This window comes from Manis javanica, chromosome 2 (assembly GCF_040802235.1).
Source record: "Manis javanica isolate MJ-LG chromosome 2, MJ_LKY, whole genome shotgun sequence".
Lineage (NCBI taxonomy): Eukaryota > Metazoa > Chordata > Mammalia > Pholidota > Manidae > Manis > Manis javanica.
In genome coordinates, this window is record NC_133157.1 from 131702658 (window position 1) to 131723524 (window position 20867).

Consider the following 20867-nt stretch of genomic DNA (forward strand, 5'->3'; position numbering starts at 1 on the left):
AATGTATGAAGTCAAATACCTTGTTTGATAGTAGAGAATAAGTTCGAACCCAGTTGTGTCTCTAAGAGTGGACCCTCTTCCATGGGGCTGAGGGAAGTTAAATGACACAAATTCTATGTCCTGTGTTTAAACTCAAGGACACACATTATTAGAGGTCCCCCAGGCTGGCTTCTGAGTTCTTTAATAATAAACAGGGAGTGATGCAAATCATTAAGGCCTTTGCTGTCAAAATTACATTTCTGGGGACTGACACCAAAATCTCTCATCCTGGGCAGCACTTTCCAGAGCCCTTCAAACAAGTCGGGGACTCCTGGAAGTGTGAAGTGGACAAGCATCTCCCTATCAGGTTCATCCTTGGAACCCAAGTATCCCCTCTGGATCTGGGAAAGGCCATGTGGACAACCAGGCTGCCCGGGACTTGTGTGAGACTCAGAGCAGGAGGGGCCTCCTTGTTGGTGTCCAGGAGCAATGAGAGAAGGACAAGGTCACTTACTAAGATGGAAAAGAAGCACCGCTGAGTGCCCAGTCATGCAAATGGTCCAAGCAAACCCTTTTTACTTGTAAGCCAGCTTGCATTTGCCCATTTCTAGGGGCTTTGGGCGCCACCAAGAAATAAATCTTGGAGAACATTCCAGGAAGGAGGCCAAGGCACTTGGAGATTCTGGTTCTTCTAAAAGACCCCTGTTTGCCTGTGGTGGTCTAGGCTTTTTATCAGATCAACAAAATCATTAAGTGGGGGTGTTCTACTGGCTGCAGAATCATAAAACACAGCAGGGCTGAGAGACTTTTGAAATGGTCTTGTCTTCCCAGGGCAGCGGCTAACCAGGTTTCCTACATCTGATTCAAATATTCTTATATAATTTCAAACAGAAGACTCCTTCCATGTTCACACTGATGAATTTTAAAATACTTATCTTCCAAGAAGCTAAGGGAAGATTGGCACGACCTCCTAGAAGTTTGTATTTGAGATAGCCTAGGAGCAAATGCTAACTCATAAAAAAACTCAATTTATACATTAAGAAATACCTAAAGGGATATGAAATCCTTAAATATCTTTAAAATGATGGTGGAAGAGGAATGGTTGTCTCTTGATAATTCCTTTCAACATGCACTTCCTGCAGGACATCACTGTGCCTCTGCACCCACAGACCTCAGCCCGTTGGGTCCATCCATGGCTAATCCCTCTGTCCTCTCACTTCCCATCCCCACAGCCTCATACACCTGTCCTCATCTGAGATACTATTGGTTTACATGCTCATCCCTCCAGCTGGACCATGAGCTATGTAGGGAGCTAGATCTGGCCAGTCTTGCATTCCAAAGACATAGCACCGTGCCCAGTGAGGAGTAGGTGCTCACACACAAAATGGGCTTTTCTCTGAACCCTTGTGATGTTTTTGCATAAGTAGAATGGAAAGGTGTCACCAGACAGATGATGAAGACTTCTGACTCATCTGAAAATGCTAACGTTTTGTGGAAATGAGAAAGCTGCAGGGAAGGACAGGTCCTTCTGAACTGAGTTGCAATGGACATCACATTGATTCCAGAGATGGCTCTTTTCAGAGAAACGTGTCACACAATTTGGCCATACACGCTTGCCAAGTTCTCAGTGTGGCCCTCTGGTTAGGGGAAGCTCATTTTGGGTCCCTCCTGAAATGCTGAGCATGGTTAAGGTCTGTACGACTCCTCATTCTTTCTCTCTGTTCTTCCCCTCCCTCCCTTTTTCTCTCTTTTCCTTTCCCTCAATGTTGTCTTTGTTTTGTTTTGTACATCTTAGACTTATCATGCACTATGAAACCCAGTACATTAAAATAGAAAGAAAATAGATGTCTTTCATAGGCAGAGTAAGACAAAAACAACCTTGAACACATGTTTAATTAGATCATTTTTTTGTGGGTTGTTAAGCTTATGTTTTAATGAAATTGCCTCTGGTTTAAGCTAAAAGAACAGGACCAAAATTTTGACCCTATTCTCCCCAGACCCCATTAAAATGGAAACGCACCATTATAAGAACAAACACTTAACAGGACTGAATTAGGGATTCACTGACATATAGGAGGTCTCAATAAGGTCCTAGAAAACAGAGAGTCAGCAACAGTGGGTGAAGCAAGGTGAGCAAGCTGATGAGTCAGTAGTCAAGAACACATCAAAGGTGGGTTCCAGAAGAGGTGAGAGTCAGTCTACCCAGCTAAATCCCGGACATGCCTGAGCTCAGTGCGAACAAGCAGACATGTGTCGGGGAGATGCGGACAGTAAACCATAGGTCCCCGGGTATCAACGGGCATGCGAGGAGAACCAGGAATCTGGAAGAGCCAAACTAAGCACAGAAACTGAATGTGGACACAGGAAAGACGTACCTTCAAAGTTCTGAAGGAAAGTCACACCAAGAATTATGTATTCAGTGAACTTTTTAATCAGATGTATGGGAAAAGCAAAGAAAATTTAGATGAAGTCTCAGAAGGTTGAACTTCATGTTTCTCAGGAAGACATTCTGGAGGATGTACTCCAGAAAAACTAAGGAATACACATAGGAAACAGGAGAAAATAGAATCCACAAAGAGTGGCTCGGTCCAGGAGCAACCACAGAACATCATCAAGATGGGCTGTTTGTAACCTTGAAGATCACTTGTCTCACAGTGCATTATATTTTTCTCCTTTCAATTTCTCCAGCAAACAATAAACTATAAAATTTTTTATATTTCTGAGTTTGCCTGTAACTTACCCCATGGGTATACATTTACTCAACGTTACAACTCATACAGTAAGTTCCTAAGTGCAAAGCAGCCTAGGGTGTAGAACAAAAATAAAATATACCTTATATAGGACAAAAACAAAAATTTTTACATGGGCAAAAAGAGGGGAGAAAAGTGAAGTAAAATCATTAATAGTTAAAGAACCAACTTTATCTTCTTTTACTAGAATAGAAAATATTTTGAAGTACATCATTAACCTACAGGCACATCCCTTAGTCATGCCTACAGTAGCTCAGGGGAGCAGCTAGATTAGGCATGAAGCTGAAAGTTGATAATGAAGAGAGAGTAAGTACCCTCTTGTTCAGCCTTTTAGAGGAAACAAAGATACACACCAACAATGGGAGCCATTAATATTTGTAGTGCTAAGAGGTAGTGTAGACATCCTGAAAGTGTAAGCAAGTCTTATTTGTTTGGTTAAATTGTGTGCTATATTTTCGTAGGTGCTAAATATCTGAAGACCATCAATACTATTTTCCTCCTAGTAAATTTAATTTCTTTGGGAAATGTTTAGTGATTGCTAAGTTTTTAGAAGTCATTATCTGTAGCTGCTTTTTATTTAGAATGTAGTAGATCAAAAGTGTTCCCAGCAAACATAATCATACCTTATTTATTTATAAGGGCAGACTTCAATCCTGCTTGCCATTGCTCATCTTCATCCTGTACTCAAATGTAATTTTTCCATGTCCTCTCTTTTTTGTTTTTTCTTTAACAATCTAATGCTCAGTAGCAGGCTTTGGATTTATACCAAATGCATCAATCATTAATCCTTGGCAATCTTCCCTTTCCTTTTCCCCTTCTTATAAACTCTAGCTCTGAATCTTATTTTTTAGAGGCTATCTTACAGAGTAGTAGGCAGTGTTACTGCTTCTAGAAAATTCTCTTAGATGAGTGCCTACTGACATTGGCAGACTCTGTTACAGCTGCCTAGAAGCTGATGGTCTAGTGGGAAAATAAGGGCTCACAAACAGCTGTAACACCAGACAAGAGGCCTCTGACAGGCGAACCCTCTGGAAGTTTGCCTTCCACCCACCAGTCTGCATGAAGTTAACTGAGTTATGGTCCTGACTCAGCCATAAACTTGTCCCTCATGCCCCTGTGATGGAGTTGGAGGTCTGCCTCTCCTCAGGGAGCCCACAGACCTCAAGGAGGAGAAAAGTCATGGCATAGGGCCCTTAGGGCAGAAGTAACAAAGGCCACAATTTGGGGCTGGCAGTTTGATGCAGTGCTGGACAAAGCTTCTGGGGTGCATTTGGGTGGAGCCTCAAAGGCCATGGGGGAGCAGTTACAAAGGGTATTTAAATGAAGGACAGGCACCTGGCTGGCTTTTCAGGGACGTGACAGCCCTGTCATTTCCCAGCCAGGCCTGAGGGCACAATAAAGCAATAAAGGGTCTGCGGGCCCCACTCCTGGACAGTGGGAGGATTACAATCTGCCTCATTTCCCTGCTGCCAAACCCTGGTGACATTCCTCTGAAACAAATGCCCAGTCTTGTTTCTGCCTCCCCACTAGTACAGTCACGGTGCAGTGGGCCCCAGCCTGGTCTGCCCCAACCAGACGCCAGCCCTGTCGCTCTGTCCTGAGGCTGCCACAGCTTGAGGTGTGGGCTCTGACCATTCCCCACTCCGCACCCTGTGTCAGCCCGGGTCTACACTCACCACCAAGTGGCCTCAGGTAAGTGCCTTCACCCTTCCTCACCTTAGTTCGCAGGCTCAGGAAATGGGGTGACTGGTACTATTTGGTGTCACTGTAGACCCTTCTCACCTCTTGTAACATCCCTTCTGCTCTTCCTTCCAAATCATGATCCTCTCTCCTGCCCCGATCACTTTCCAAGAAAAGCTCCACTCACATCGGGCAACCGCCTCCTCCCCAGTGCTCAGCTCCATGCACTCCAGGCTTTCACCTGGCTGTGCCGCCTCAGGGCTTGTTTGTCACACCGTCATCCCCAGCATTGTCACCACCCATCAAGATCACCACCATGAAACTCCCCATTCCTATTGCCAAAACCAACATTTCCCTTCTGCATTCCCATGGCAGGGTTTACAGCCACCTTCTCTGGGCTGATGACTTGATTCTGGAATTTAGGAGGGGAGGGGCCTTATCCCTAATCCCTCATCGGAAGATATGGAGATCTAGGAACATGTATATTTTCACAAATCCAGATAATTCATGTATATATTTCTGTAAGAAGCCAGAAAATATGTTCTCTTCTGCATTTTGCCAAGTGCCAGCTCTACACCCAACAAAAACAGCCTTTAACTTTGCACCAACTGAATTGTTAAAGAAGCACCACTTGGGTGCCTGTTCCTTGTTGGTTTGTATCAATCTTCTATCAAGTTTTCAATGGGAACATTAAGACTTGCACCCATAAGAGCTGATGGATACTAGTTTTGAACAGGAAAAAAAATGATTAAAAAGAATTAAAAATGAACATATTATCTAAAAAATGTCTAAACTTTTAGGTGACATATTCTCTCCTGTAGAAAAGTATTTACTGTTGACAGTGTCAGAAACTAGGTGGAGTTTATCATATTCCATTATTCTACTGCTAAGTACTACTTAATACAAATTAATCTATATTATTCTTGCATAGTGCAAAAACAGGTTTCCCAGAAGATGTCCATGTCAAATCCCCGGAACGTATGAGTGGGATCTTATTTGGAAAATGGGTCTTTGCAGTAATGTATCTTGAGATGTGCTCATCTGGATTATCCAGGTGGGCTCTAAATGTAATGGCATGTGTTCTTGTAAGTGAAGAGAGAGGGAGATTTGAGGCAGACAGAATTGGAGGAAGTTATGTGAACAGTTAGGAGAGATGAGAGAGGTGCAGCCACGGCCAAGGAAGCCAGCAGACAGAAGAGACAAGGAAGCACCTTCCCCAGAGCCTCCAGCAAAGTGGCCCTGCAGCACCTTTGTTCAGACTAACGGCCTTCAGAACAGTGAGGGAACTGAGCTTTAGTCAGTTTAAGCCACCCAGTTTGTGGTAATTTGTTACAGCATCCACAGGAAACTAATACACAATAAAAAAATACTAATTTTATATTCTGACTCATTAGATGCTTTAAGTCAATATAGCACAATCCCCCCTTTTTCTGAGCACCCTGCATACCTGCATACACTTCCCCTCTACAATTTGAACACCTTTAACTAAAGTTTCAGTATTTGCTTTTATTTTTTCTGAGAAGAGGAAGAGGAAAAATTTACAGAAAGTTAAATGTGCATGTCTTAAATGTACTATTGATTCAGTTTGGACAAATTCAATCACATGTGTAACCCACACCTCTATCCAGGCATAAAAGAGGCATATCACCCATCACCACCACCACCACCACCACCATCATCACCATCAACATCACCGTTATGCCTTCCCTTGGCCTGTTCACCTGAGGCAAACAATTATCAGTGTTACTGCTTCTAGAACTTGATGTAACTTGAATCTCACAGTAGGTATTTGTGTGTCCAAGGCCTCTTTCACTCAGCTTAACGTTTCTGAGATACTCATGCTGCTGCATATACTGATGAACAATGTCACGTGATACAAGAACACCACATCTCCTGGTGAGGGACACCTGGGCAATTTCCAGTTTTTGACTTTTACTGGAAATAAACTGCTATGAATGATCTTTTATAAATATGTTAGTGAACATATTCTTTCAGTGCTTTTGGTTAAATGCCTGGAAGATGGATGAGCTGAATCACAGAGTAAGTGTATGTTAATTTTATTAAAAGTGACCAGACCTTTTTCAAAAGTGGTTGTAGCATTTTAGATCCCTATGAAGTGTAAGAAAGTTCTGGCCACTTACACACATACTCATGAACACTAGGTGCTTCAGGTTTGTTTCACATTAGCCATTTTATTGGGTTTTATTTCACATTTCTCTGTTGATGATTAATGCTGAACACATTTTTACATGCTTATTATGGTCACTTGTGTACCTTCTGTGAAGTATCTGTTCAAATCATTTGCTCATTTTAAAAAATATATTATTATTGACTTGTATATCACTTGTACATCCTGAGTACCTGTTCAGTATTGGACATATGTTTTGGAATATTTCTTTCATTCGTGACTTGTCTATTCATTTCTTAGTGATATCCTTTGATTAAGTTTTAAATTTTGATGAAATATGTTAACAACTCTGTATAGTGACAGATGGTAACTAGACTTATTGTGGTGAGCATTTCATAATGTATATAAATATCAAGTACACCTGAAATGAATGTCATATTGTATGTCAATTATTCTTCAATTAAAAAAATTCAATAAAGTCTAATTTAAGAATCAGAAACTAAATTTTTTTGTGGTATTGTTTTCTGTGTTTTGTCCAAGAAAACTTTACCTATCGTCCAGTCATGGTGAATTTTTCCTGTTTTATTCTGGAAGTTTTATAGTTTAGCTCTTTATTTACTAGCCTTTTATTTGAGGTAATAATTAGCCTCAAGTTAGTTTTATAAAAGGTGTGAGATGGAGCCAAGGTCCCTCCCCCATGTGTAGACTCAGGTATTGCGGTCATTGATAAAAGACTTTCTGTTCCTGATTTGCTTTCCCTGGAGCTCGGCTTCTGAATAGTATGAAGAAACTCATAGGAAAATATTGCTCTCTCCCACCCTAGTGATAGGAAAAAAATCAAATATTCTACAAAGTCCTCATTTTTTTTAGTCTATTTAAGAGTGTAAGGAGGCTGGCTGCCATGTCTATGGAATTTGAAAGCTCATGATTCAAATCCTTATCCTGCCACTTGCTAGGTTAGGATCTTGGGCAATTCATACACTTACTCTGAGCTTTACATTAGCTTTTTAAATTGTAGATTATAATACCTACCTCACAGGGTCCTGGGGACACTAAGTGGACAATACAGAATGGCTTAGCTATGCCTAACATAGTGAACATATATTGATATTATATTTTTAAAAAGAGGACTACTTAAATGGAGGTCTTAGGTACATATAAATTCTCTACTCTGATGCCTGGAAGCATATTAGCCATCGTACTTAGCACATTCCACGTATTGGTAAATTAAGTTGAGTATCTATTAAAAACTATCAATTGGGAACTTTTCTTATTAGTGTTCTCAGCACTAATATTTATTTTAAAGAATGAATCTATACCTTAACATCAGAGAGTAACTGATGTTTTGGTAATGATACAGAAACAAAATATAAGAGCTTCTTGCCCAACAGTTGGAGCACTGTCATTCAAAATACTTGGGCATCACTGGAATGATCCTGGGAACAGATCATAAGACTCCTTTTAGAGCCCCTCTTGAGGTATCTAGAATGGGAAGATCAAAAGTACTCAAAACCAAGCATCATCCTCTAAATCTTTAAGTTAAAAGTTAGTGCAAACTTAGTGAAAATGCAAACTTAGTTGAAAGTTAAGTGCAAACTTTATCTGCAATGTGTTTCTGAATGTGAAAACTTGGTGGTATAAATAAAATTAAAATAAATGCATGTGCTGGGAGGAGTAAGAGGAGAAGGCATAGGAAGGGTGTGTGAAAAAAAGGCACAGCACTCCGGGGGCTCAGATATCTCTAACATCCAGGCCCCCCAAGGGCCTGGGGCCAGCACACAAGAAAGTCCACCCTCTGGCAAAGGTGGTGGGGACAGGTGGCAGGACAGCTGAGGGGATAAGCAGATGGGGGGAGCAGGGTTGTGCTCACCAATTGGAGTTTAGAATTCTCTCTTCATGGCTGGGAGTATAAGGCTGGTCAGGAAGCAAGAATCTTCAACTGGGGGCTAGGAAAGGGGGCTTCTTTGGGCTCAACTTTGCCTCTGATTGACCATGTGACCTGCAAAGGAGATTTTATTTTACTGTCTGCATTTGCTCATCAATTATAAAAAGGGGGGAATTGTAAAATATCAGCAGCAAACTTAGGGATGGCAGAATGCTGAAGATGAATAATGCCTCCAATTTATAGACTGACCGTATTTGCCATGAACCAGGGATTTTTAGGCATTGTCATTCAAGTCTACCAAGCTGATTCAAATAAACATTTTTATCTCCTATTTAAGAGACATGACCTAGACCACAAATGAAGCACAGACAACTAGCGCCTGCTGTCCATACTTTGTGCGGGGCCACACTCCCCATGATCCTGTCCTTCTGTGATTCTTCTTGTAGATCTTTTTGAAAATCAGGTGGAGCTAGTATTGATCAGAGCCCATGCATACATACTCTTTTGCACATAGGAAGCTGTCACTGTTTCTCCACCAAACCAGGTGAGGAGTATAACACTGTGGTTTTAACATTTACTTCCTGCCTCCCCCACCTCAGGAATTTTTGCCCATTTTCTAATTGTGTGAATCACAGATACCCCAGTCAGTCACAGGGTATAGTAATGTACGTTGAATGGCTAATGGATACAGCAGGAAGTCATACATCTTATTCTCTTTGAAAATCAGTCTACAGATTCGGTTTTTACATTTTTTTTCCTGAAAATTACCATTTTGAGTGTATCTGTATTGTGTCCAATTAGGTTCACTATTGAAGAAATAAACTATACAATCTTCTAAGTACTCGTCAGTGCATGTAAGAGACAAGGACAAATTTATATTTTATAAGAATGTAAATAAAGAAAATTATTAAAAGAATGAATAATTGCCCAAGGTAAACAAGGAAACCCTAACCATGACACTCATATGCATTGCAGAAAGAGCCATTAGGATGTTCTCATCTGAGGACATCTCCTTCCCCTAACTGTCCTCCTTAAGGTCCAGGATGCAGCAGGCCTTCACTTGCATCCTCACTGGATTCCTCCTTCTTGGTAATTGCTGCTAATTAGTGAGAAAACCCTGTCTCCATTACAACCATACTCCTGTAACCATATACCCAATATAAGCTGCTGGTCACTGAGGTTGGCTCATCCTGTGGATGGTTCAAGGCCAGATCATTTCTGCTCCTGAAAATAGACTCCAGGAGCATGTTAGCACCTGCAGAAGGCTAATCGGTCCTTTAATTCTAGGATAAAATAAGGCAAACACAGGCCAATAATTTCTTTTATTAATTCACTTTGGGTCATCATCACAGACTCTGTGTAATAGCTACAAAAAAAATAACCTTTTCTAACTTCTGATTCACAAATACACATCCTTACCTAGAATATTACAGGGTCATAATCCTGGTGTACCCTGGTCTGCTAAAATATAGCATGTACATTCTCTGTGGTCTTAGCATTTTTCTTGAAAATGAACATTATGGTATATTTTAAAGAAAATTTATATAAATAAAAAAAACATTGTCAGCTTCAACCTAATTTAAATTGTTTAGCTTCTTGGGAAAAACCTAGTTGTGACCCTTGGTGGAGGTTGAGATTGCAACTCTGCAAGATGAACAGATTTCTCCCAATTAGAAGCAGACTCTGCGTTTTCTTAGAGTGAGGGCTGTTACATGGTAAGGTAACAAGTAAAAGGACATTTTAAATTCTAGAGCCCCTGGTTTGCAAATTTTAGGGGGCAACAGATTCACCTGGGAGGGGTGGTTCATTCAAACACAATGGCTGTGACAACCCCATTCCCACATAGCTCCTGATTCTGTAGGTTTGGGAGCCACTGGAGTCTGGAAATTGCATCTGTAGCAAGAACACACGTGGTGTGGATGCTTTTCTAGTACCAGGATCTGCCTGAGAACCAGTAATGGCAGGGCATCTCTTTTTTGTGGCAAAATTATTTCCCACAGAATCAGAGTATGAAATATACCCTTTACCCTAAAATACCCTCCCTTAACAGCCAGCATATCCAATATCGATCTCCCAGGCCCTTCTGATCCCCTTCCTGCAGGTGACTGGTACTTGGGCACTCAGGTGTGTCCCTCAGACCCTGTGATGGAAACTGAACCAAGGACCTCAGATTAACCTACAACACATCCCAGTGACTCTGAACCCCACCCTCTGTATGCCCCACCTGCTAGGCTTGCAGCCCCTCACCATATCTGTGGGGCAGCCCCTGGGGTCTCAGATACTGTAGGCCTGGGGACAGAGTGGAATGGAGGGCAAAGAAGGGGTCTGGGGAACACAAAAGGGGAGAGAGGGGATGGAGGGAGATGGGGAGAGAGAAGGGATGGAAAGAGGCAGAGGGGGACAAGGGCAAGGAAGGGAACAGGGGGTACAAAAGGGGATAAAGGAACGGGAGAGGGAGAGGGATGGAGGAGGCAGAAGATAGGTGAGGCAAGGGGAATGGGGAGACGACGGTATGAAGAGGGTAGAGGGTAAGAAAGCAGGACAAAAAGAGGGGCCAAAACGGGATGGAGGCGAACTGAGGGGAGCAGAGTGGTCCCAGGACTGAAGTCAGAGGGACAAAGGAGAGCAGGGGACACCTTGGCGGGGAGGCGGAGACGGGGTCCGGGCCTGGACAAGGACTGCTGGCCTGAGGTGACCGCAGCACAGGTCCGCAGCCGGGCACGCGGGGTCCAGGGGTGCGGCCGAGGTCAGGGACACGGGTCCGGGACCGCAGTGACCGGGGCCCAGATCCGGGGGACAGGGATGGAGCCGGGTCCGGGAAACAGGTCCAGGGACTTGGTGACCGGGTGGGGTTCCAGGGGACAAGAAAGGAACCGGGCACGGGGGGTGGGTCCGGGGGAAAGGATGGAGCTGGGTCCAGTGCCGCGGTGGCCGGGGCCGGTGCAGCACGCCGGCAGACGGACAGCGGACAGAAAGCCCCGCTCCCCACCGGCGACTGCGAACTGAGCCACTCGGCCGCGCATCTCACAGCGCCGACTCCTCCGGCGCGCGGCGGCCAGCGCCTTATATAGCCTGCTAAAAATAGCCTGCGAGATGTATCTCCAATCAGGACAGCCTGGAGTTCGAATTTCGCCAATGGCAAGGCCCGTGATGGAGAGGCTCGGTCACGCCAGGCGGGGCCGCGGTGAGCCGCCGTCCACCATTGGCAGCAGCTGACATCATCGGCGCGCGGCCCCCGGGCCGGGCGCGGCGTGATTGGGCGGTGCGCGGGGCGGGCGCGGCGCATCACGTGGGGCGTGGGGGGGTGGGCTGGCAGCGAGCTTGAATAGGGAAGTTTTGCAGGGGTTACGTTTGCAGTCAGTTCGCTGTTTGCAAATATTGTGTGGGCTCGGGCGCGTCCCCGCTCCGCCAGGACCCGAATCCGCGGCGCCCGCGCTGCCCCGTGTGCATGCACCTTCCCCCGGCGCGCAGGCCCGGCCGCGCTCCCGACCAGCCCGCACACCCCCTACGCCCGCGCGGTGGGGCTGCACCGTCCTCCCAGACATGGATGTGCTCCCCATGTGCAGCATCTTCCAGGAACTCCAGATTGTGCACGAGACCGGGTACTTCTCGGCGCTGCCCTCCCTGGAGGAGTACTGGCAACAGGTAAAGAGGACTCTCGTGTGCCAGGTGCCTGCGCACCGAGGAGGGAGTGCATGCACTCTGGACCGGATGGTGTGTGGTTGGAGATGCATTTCTTTTTCTTTTCTTTTTTTTTTAATGGTTTGGGTAAAAATTTTTTTAATTGAAATGGCCTTAAAACGCATGTCCTTTGCTCGCGGTGGCGAAAGGCACTTTAAAGGGGCCTCTGCCAGCGTGGAGCGGAGGTGTCATTTGCGTGGGCGCAGCCGCGCGTCGGCGCCCCTTTCTGGGGCTCCTGAACTGCATCCTCCGGAGGGCAGCCCCAGCTCCGCGGTCCAAGCCCGGCCCGAGCCCTTGGCGGAAGTTTGCCGCTTGTACCAGCTCTAGACTCCAGAGCTGGATCTTGTCACAGAAACTTGGAAGGCCTGACAAGATTTTGGGGGGTTTTGTTTTGTTTTTTAAGAAATTTTGTTTTTGTTATGCTGTTTTTGGTGTTTGTACAAAGAATTTTTTTTTAATTAAAAAACTCCCCAGCGAAACATCCAGCAGCTCCTTTCCCCTACCCAGACCATTTCAGTTTCTCTTCCTTCTTTGGAATTCTTAAGATTTGCCTCAATCTGCCTGGTTTTTCTAACCTGCTTCTTTTGTTGACCAGAAAAAAAAAAAAAAAATCCAACAATGTTTGCACAACCAGTGACTTATCAGTCATATGACGATGAGCCTGCCCAAATTGCTTCAAGTCTGAATTTGGGAAGAAGAGCCCCAGTTTCTGGCATTTTTTAGTGGAACTGGAATTTTTGGCATAGTACATTTAAGAAACTTAATCCCCACCCCCCCTCCCCTTTAGGATTGCCTGAAGGGACAGAGATTCTGACACTTGTCCCATTGTTTTTAAAAAGATAGAAGGAGGATTTGGTGTTGTTTCTCAGTCCGGCTGTGGTTTTTGCTTTTTGTCACAAAGTGAATTAGCCGATCATATACATTCTGTGGGTCTCAAAACCTTGAAAGCTTTTAAGAGAAATGAAATGCAAAGTGTGGCAACCTTCACATGCCAATTTAGTCGTTCCCAGCCCTCTCCTGCCTTCCTATCCCCTCCCCCGCTTTCCTCCTAAAGGAGCTGCTCCCTAGGACGTGATTGAAATTGATCTAAGTAGTTTCCTTGGGGCATTTGGGATTTGGGCCACAGCCAGGCTGAGCTCCCGGTTGCCCTCAGAGGCTTTTAAAGTCTCAGAGAGCTTCCTTCTGTCCCCAGTGCTATCACTGTAATGGAGATTTTAAATCAGCCAGATTATTAAAGTTTAACAAGATCTCAGTAAATGTGCTTTATGTTTTCTTTGGAACATCAATAATACTTGCTGTCTCAGAACACTCGTATGCACTGTAACTCAGACGTCTAGTTTTAGGGGTAGACAGAAAATAACGATTGTTTGCCCCGTTTGCTTGCTATGTGACCGACTAGTTGGGGGGAGGGGAAGGGTATGTGCTATATTTTGATTGCAGGCGTATTGCTCAGTAAGCAAGCATGGGCCCTTTGGGTAGGCTCTGCTAGTCCTGAAAATGATGTGCTAAGAAAAGCAGAGTTTGCTGTAAAAACTTAAATCTGTAGGATTGCAGTAGTATAGACAGCCTTATATGGACATGTAGGCAGTTGATTCTAGTAAAGATGAGGGCAGACATAATTTAATCCTAAAATGTTTCCTACCGTTTTTCTTTTCCAGTGGCTAGAAAGTTTGAGATGGTGGGGAGAGGGGATGCTGGTCTCTCGACAGTTGTAGCTTCTTGAAAGGTTGGTTGTGGGCTGGGGAGGGGCACTCTGTCCATGACACACTGCATGTATATGTGAACCGGGTCCTTTCTTGGCTGCTGGTCAGAATTTCAAAAGGAAGTCTCCTTTGGCATTGCGTGAAAGAACTAGAGTGATGACTCATACAGTTGTACTCTTGGCCAGTAGATAAAGTTCTTGTCCATTGTGGGACTCCCAGCAGGGCTGGGAGGAATTTCCCCTCCTGCATCCTTCACAATAGCAGATGGCCATTCTGGAATTATTTCTACACTCCTGTTGTTGAAGCTCTTGTTTTCCTCTGACCACTGTGGAAGTCATTAAAATTATGTGCTCACATGGCCCTAAAGTTGAGAATGGCATTCTTTGAAGGCCTGCTAGGTCTGAGCTGTGCAGGAAATGGTTTCTCTGCAGCTCCATTGACGTCCCTGAATACAGCCATCAGCTAGCTGTGTCTGCTTGCTGAGTGTGACCCTCTGCTGTCAGCTGTGTCTCTGAAGGGAGACCCATGCAATGTCAGAACCTACTGTACTGTACACAGGGCAGCCTTTCTGCCTTGTGTGTGAGAAAGGATGGCGGACATTCCTTAATACACATGGCTCTTGAGACTTTCAGATAATCTGGTTAAACCTGTCCGGGGGGTGTGGGTCTGATGCTGGTTTTCTCTGTGGTTTACAGAAACTCATTAGAAATGTCAATACTGGAAACTAACAAAAACTGGCTTAGTGACCATTAGTCACTGTGGCCATCAGTCCATTTGTGGAGCCAGGAGAGGTCTCACCTCTGGTTTTTATTGTCTCGATACCCATTCCTAGAAACAGCTGTCCTCTTATTCTTCTAAAGACACGGGGACTTTGGTTACAGGGTGCAGATCCTTGCCCTTGACTCCTTCCTGCATGTTGTTGGAAATGTGCTTTCGCTTCCATTTTTGCTTATCATCACAATCATATGCCTCCTCTGGTTCCTTCCACATAGACCTGCCTGGAGTTGGAGCGTTACCTCCAGAGTGAACCCTGCTATGTGTCAGCCTCAGAAATCAAATTCGACAGCCAGGAAGATCTGTGGACCAAAATCATCCTGGCCCGGGAGAAAAAGGAGGACTCGGACTTGCCGCTTTCCTCCAGCCCCCCAGAGGATGCTCTGAACAGCCCCAGCTGTGGTTACAACCTGGAGACCAATAGCCTGAACTCTGACGTGAGCAGCGAGTCATCTGACAGCTCCGAGGAACTCTCGCCTACCACCAAGTTTACCTCCGACCCTATCGGCGAAGCTTTAGTCACATCGGGGACCCTGAGCTCCTCTGTCACCTCCACACCCCCTTCGTCTCCAGAACTGAGCAGGGAACCTTCTCACCTGTGGGGCTGTGTGCCCAGTGAACCGCACCCTCCTGGGAAGATACGCAGTGGGACTGCGGGGAAGCCAGGTGACAAAGGTAGCGGGGATGCCTCCCCAGATGGCCGCAGAAGGGTCCATCGGTGCCACTTTAATGGCTGCAGAAAAGTTTACACCAAAAGCTCCCACTTGAAAGCACATCAGCGCACTCACACAGGTGAGTCTCTCCTGCCACCTGGGAGGTGGGCTGCTGGTGGGCACCACTAAATCGCACCAGCCCTGGGAGGGCTGGGGCTTCACAGGAGGCTGTCAGAGCAGACTGTCCGCACTTCTTCCTTCTTTCCCTAAGAGAGTCGGGTCTCTGGGGAGGGCAGAGCAGGAGCTCAAAGACTGGACTTGGGTGCCTCATGAATGGGTGACACTTTCTGATTAAACAAACGAGGTAAATCCCACTCTTGTCTGTACTCAATCCCCCACCCACTCCAACTATCCAGGTCATCAGGGCCCATTGTGCCTGGCCTACAGTGTCCATGCCTACTGTTACGTGGCATTGCCTCTGATTTCCTGAAATGAAACTCAAGGGTCAGGAGAGAGGGTGGGTAGGCATTGTGGTGCACCCATGTTGGTGACAGTGTGAGGACTGAGCTTGACCGATGGACTCCAGACAAGCAGTATTGATCAGTCTGAGAACTTGTCTATGTATCAGGCGGCCTCTGTTCTCTGATACCAGTTAAAAAAACAAAACCAAAACAACTTCTTGGTGAGATACCACAGCCTAAATGAAAGTTCCATTTAAAAGTCCTGTGGTAGGTACTCTAGGGTAACTGGTGAAAAATCGCAGAAATTATAGATCTGGAAGAGATTTTAGAGCCCAAGCCACACAAACTCTCATCTTCCCAAGTATGAGAGATGACCTCTGAGCCCGCAATCCAGGGGCCCAGAATGGCTTGGGGTCCTGGAGCCACCCCCTTCAGTCCTGACAGCACACTCCAGGGTTGGCTGTGGCAAAATCCTTTGTTTCCTCAGGTACCATTTCTAGTGGATTCATATTTCTAATCTGAGCAGGGGAGGAGGCTGACTCAGTCACTTGGTCATCATTTGGGAAGTGCTCTGAAGGCCTTGGAATGGGGTTTCCCAGAAACCCATGACCTCAGTTGCGGAGAAATGTAGTTTCCCGGAGGAAACTGCAAAGCCTTGTTCCACAGGGAAGTGAGTGAGCAAATAAGTGCTGAGAGAATCGGTTTCCATGGAGAGAGCAATAAAAGCCTGCCCTCACCATGGCTGTGGGTCCAGTGGGCAGACTCATCACCTCGGAAGTATTTCTCCAGTCTGAGCAGTTGTACTGTCAACTTAGCTCAGACTGCGGTCCTGCGGCTTGACTGAGCCTGGTCCTTTCCCCAGCACCTGAGGCCCCAGGTGAGGTCAGGAAAGAGATCGTGCTTGTCATCTTGGGGGTGCCAGCAACATCCCTAATTGAGGTCTATTATGAATTCCTGGGCCACCAGGCCTTGCTAATGAGGTGACTTTTGTCTGTTGCTGCCAGTTTGCAGCACACTTTCCCTGCCGGTGAAATCGTGTGCTTGTGCGCTCTCTTCCCAGGAGAGAAGCCTTACAGATGCTCATGGGAAGGGTGTGAATGGCGTTTTGCAAGAAGTGATGAGTTAACCAGACACTTCAGAAAGCACACTGGTGCCAAGCCTTTTAAATGTTCGCACTGTGACAGGTACGTGTGTGATGCGTGGGGCGCGGGAATGTCATCCTGAGGGAACAGGCCTATGGTGAGCCCGAAGGGAGACAGGCATTTTCTCTCCTGCGTTGGCATTTCTTTCCAGCCCCAGACTTCACACAGATCTCTATTATGCCAATTGTCCAAGTTAGGAAGCACTGTGTCCTGGTGCATGGAAGTGAAATGATGTCTCACACTGTCTGGAGATTGGCTTTCACTAGTTCTCAAATTCGAAGACTGGGCAGTAAGGTCAGGTGAAATTCTCCAAAGAGCTGCTTGAAGCCCTCCCTCATTTATATTCCTATCAGTGGGAATGCCCTGCCACTAAGCATGGATCTTGGTAACCCAAGGGGTCCTACTTTCCCTTCTAGAGATTTAGGTGGGGCTGTGCAGGCAGGAGGCCTGTCACCCCAGCAGGCTGGAGACCTAACTGCTTTGATGCTGATTTGCTCTGCAGGTGTTTCTCCAGGTCCGACCACCTGGCCCTACACATGAAGAGGCACCTCTGAGGGAGCAGAGAGGATCCTTCGGGCTGAAAAGGCTTCCGGGCTGAGACGGCCGTGGAAGGAGGGTGCGTGTTCCAGCCAAAGCATGCCATTTGCACCCTGCCGAGTGGCCTCTGGGACCCCTACTTGGAAGGTCTTTCGAGGGCGAAGAGAGTCATGTCAGAAGCAGCAAAGCATCCGTGGTGTGTGGTGTTTGGGTGGCTCTGAACTCGCCACTGGTACCTGTCTTCTGCGTGGTCCCTAAGCCTTTGCCGTGAGCATGTGTGCAGAGAACGCTGCTGGCTGAGTGTGTGGAAGATCTGTCATGGACTGTGTGAAGCAGCAGTCTTGTCCCTGTGGTAGGAAGACTGCAAGGAATGAAAACATGTAGTTTGAATGTTTTGTGTGTGAGGAATATGCCATGAGATGAGATGACTACCAGTCATTTCCTGGGGGGTGGGGTCTGCGCCTTAGGAAAAAAAAAAAGGGACACATGGAGGGCGGGAGTGGGCGGTCAGGACCACGGAGTGGCTAGGGGTGTGTGTGGGGTGGGGGGCCCTTCCCCTGTGAGAGGACTGTAGTGTCCGGTGCAGCTCTGAAACGTGCAATGTGTCAAGTAGCTTGTTCGACTTGCTACAACAGAGCTCATGTTACCCATTGTATAAGCTGTGTATTTACAAATATAACACGTGGATAACTTTTCCTTATAAGACAAAAGTAATGCATGGTCTGGGGAACTATCTGCTTTTCCATTTTTAAATCAGGACTACAATTTTGATTCTGGTTACTGAGCAGCTAAGATATGATTGGTCAGATTCAGTGATTCCCTAGCCATCTGGGCCTGGCAATACACAATCCTTACCCCCCTTCAATTTGGTAACACTCCGCTTCCAGAAAGGCATTGTGCAGCATAGGATTATTTTTTAAATGATTCTGAATTTGAATTACCTTTTTGGAGAATCTCGTGATGCCCTTTGAAGACATTGGACACACGTTGGGTGTGAAGAATGCTGGGGTTGGGAATTGCTAGTCTAATGTTACATTAGACTAAAACCTAAAATTGTTCTCAGTTGGGTGGATAAAACCACTAAAGCTTAGAAACTGTTTTCTCATGCAGCTAAGTTTCTCTTATTTATGCCTTGAGGACTAATTTCTGGTTTTCTAGCTGTTAATGCACTGTAGATCTTAATAATGGTGCCTTATGCAAGTGGCCCCTTATGTGGGGGTCTCATACAGGGGTATGGGTGATGCACGCTTTATTAAGGCTCTTTTCTCACCTGGTATTGTACTGTATCGATGTATAATACATAAAAAAATATCCTTAAGGTCCTCTTTCACAAAGACAAAGAGGTGAAAACTCCCCAAACAAGTCAGTATTTACTTGGTATTTTAGACAACTTGACTGTCAGTGTTAAAGTGGAGAACACATCGATAATTGGAAAATTGGACCATTTCTGCCACCGTGAGACTGTCAAATAGACTTTGCACAACAATTGTATAGATCACACACCGGCTGTATTTAATATGTAATGTTTTCACACATATTAAAAATACAGAAGTATAAAAAACAATGTTAATGTATTTGCTTAAAAGGCACAAGCTTCCATATCTAGCTATCTGTTGGTAATACAGAAAGTATATTACTTTTTTTAAAAAGTGGGCAGAATTCTTGTGTATGTATATTTGTGTGTATAGTATGTGTATGTGTGTGTGTGTGTGTGTGTGTATATATACATATATATAGATAATATATAAATATTTTTTTAAGGAGAACGTAGAATGTTTAGCTAGAAAATTCCACAGCCTGTGAAGAAATTTCAAAATGGCCATAAAGGAGGTAAAAATGAAAACCATAACTTTTATAAAAGCTTTATCTTTAATTTAATGATTTGCTATGGACTCTTGGCATCAGATCTATTCCAGACTGCTGACTTTCCTCCTCATTATTGGCAGGTCTGGGATAGGGCACCTTTTGGCCATTCCAAAGTGGCACGAACAGAATACTAGCCCACTAATTGGCCTCGGACACACTATGGTTTTGATTCTGAATTTCAGCCTTATTAGAAGATCTAACCTAACAGTAAGCTAAACACAGGGATTCTTTTTTAGAATGCTTTTTATGCAGATGAAGCTATTTTTTCCAGCACATAGATTCTTCCAGTTTTTCCAACAAGTAATTTCCCCGAATTGGCATATGGCAGCATGGACAGTTGATATTTCATCCAGCTGCTGGCTGGTGGGTGTGGATCTTTTCTTTATATATACATATATATAAAGATATATACATACATATACATTTGTGTGTGTGTGTGTGTGTGTGTGTGTGTGTGTGTGTGTGTGTGTGTGTATGCACATATGAGTCTGGCTGGGCTGGTATTTTGTTTGCTCTTCCTGGAAATGAGCAATGATGAAAGCTCACATGACCGGTTTTTTATCTGGGCTGATGAATACACTTACCTAAAGAACACATTTCATTTTGCTGAGGGGGGAAATGCACTTTTCTTTTGGCAATTCCAAATCCAGGCACTTCATTTGCTGGATTTTGGGAAACTCCTTGTCTGGCCCTGCTGTATGCTTAGCCATAACCAATTCCATTAAGCAAGAAGGTAAACAAAAGACAAAAAAGAAGAAGAAAAAAGACTTGCACTGGCTTGTCTCACTTACGAAACACCATGGAGTTATTTGATGGGGTGGGGCTGGGTGCCATATGTCAATGCCTGTAATTTTCATAATAAGCAAGTACATAAGGAATTACATTCTGTTCAGGTGATAACTGAGCCTCAATCAAGCAGAAACTTTTTGCTTGACATTAAAAAAAAAAATTTCTATTAGTGAAATTTCTTTTTTTTTTTTTGAAGCACCCTGTTATCTAAAGAATCTTTGTAAGATTTTTGTAAAATTTTGTTTTACAAGATTTTATTTGAAATTGTTTTTTGCAAGATTGTTATATTTCTGTATGAATGTATTTTTTATTCGAATAACATAAAAGAATTCTTATCAGCATCTTGAGTCTGGTGTTTTTGTGTGGCCGGGGAGGTGTTGAAACAGGTGCCTGTTGTTAATCAGCCTGGCTCCTCCTTTGGAAATCTTACGTGTGCAAAACTGAGAGTTGCTTGCCTGCCTCCCTTCCCTTCCAGCTTCACAGCCTGGTCTGGGACCTAATGCAGAAAGAGGAGCCTGATGTTGCTCCCCTGAAATGTGTTTAATTCTCTTCTCTGGAAACTGATAGAAGCAACCACCAGGCTTTGGGTCACAGTAGGGAAACACTTGCTGTGTTTTATCCTCCTATCACTTCAGTCAGGGGAAAACACTGCAGAAGCCTCTGCACAGGAAGCCGCAATGACCCCGACATGCCCACGGGCTCCAGCAGTCCTGTTCAGTGAAACACCTAGAGCCGAGCCAGCCTCCTCTGACCTGGCCCACACACCTGGCTGAGATGTCGCTGAGGAAGGTGACTGACAGGGACAGCAGGCAAACCTTTGAGCATCCCGACTTAACTGG

General features: G+C 45.0%; 2 protein-coding genes across 4 annotated transcripts in view; one reads left to right on the forward strand and one right to left on the reverse strand.

Annotated features, from left to right (window-relative positions):
• The window catches only part of LOC140847885 (uncharacterized), a 28430-nt gene extending 16670 nt beyond the window's left edge, over positions 1-11760 (reverse strand). The window contains exons 1-3 of one of the 2 annotated variants that reach the window (XM_073229472.1): positions 11059-11760; positions 8408-8536; positions 6496-8019 (exon numbers count right to left, since the gene is read on the reverse strand). In XM_073229472.1, coding sequence (XP_073085573.1) covers positions 8473-8536; positions 11059-11708 — 714 coding nt within the window. In that variant the 5' untranslated portion in view covers positions 11709-11760 and the 3' untranslated portion in view covers positions 6496-8019; positions 8408-8472. Of the gene's footprint in view, positions 1-6495; positions 8020-8407; positions 8537-11058 lie in introns of those variants that run through there. The other variant, XM_073229471.1, reaches the window with a different exon arrangement.
• Positions 11761-11776: 16 nt separating this feature from the next.
• Positions 11777-20369, forward strand: KLF6 (KLF transcription factor 6). Of its 2 annotated transcripts, XM_017654979.3 has the most exons (4): positions 11777-12067; positions 14799-15372; positions 16755-16878; positions 17339-20369. In XM_017654979.3, the coding sequence occupies exons 1-4, from the start codon at positions 11966-11968 to the stop codon at positions 17388-17390; spliced, it is 852 nt and encodes a 283-aa protein (XP_017510468.1). In that variant the 5' UTR covers positions 11777-11965; the 3' UTR covers positions 17391-20369. The 2 variants fall into 2 exon arrangements, with proteins under 2 accessions (XP_017510468.1, XP_036850930.1); XM_036995035.2 differs by lacking the exon at positions 16755-16878.
• Positions 20370-20867: the final 498 nt, after the last annotated feature.

What these genes read in the sequence shown, in the direction of transcription:
- KLF6 (XM_017654979.3), top strand. Translation starts at nt 11,966, where the DNA reads ATGGATGTGCTCCCCATGTGCAGCATCTTCCAGGAACTCCAGATTGTG. An exon ending in TGGAGGAGTACTGGCAACAG is followed by an intron (nt 12,068 to 14,798) that starts GTAAAGAGGACT and finishes CCTTCCACATAG; the next exon opens with ACCTGCCTGGAGTTGGAGCG. An exon ending in AAATGTTCGCACTGTGACAG is followed by an intron (nt 16,879 to 17,338) that starts GTACGTGTGTGA and finishes TTTGCTCTGCAG; the next exon opens with GTGTTTCTCCAGGTCCGACC.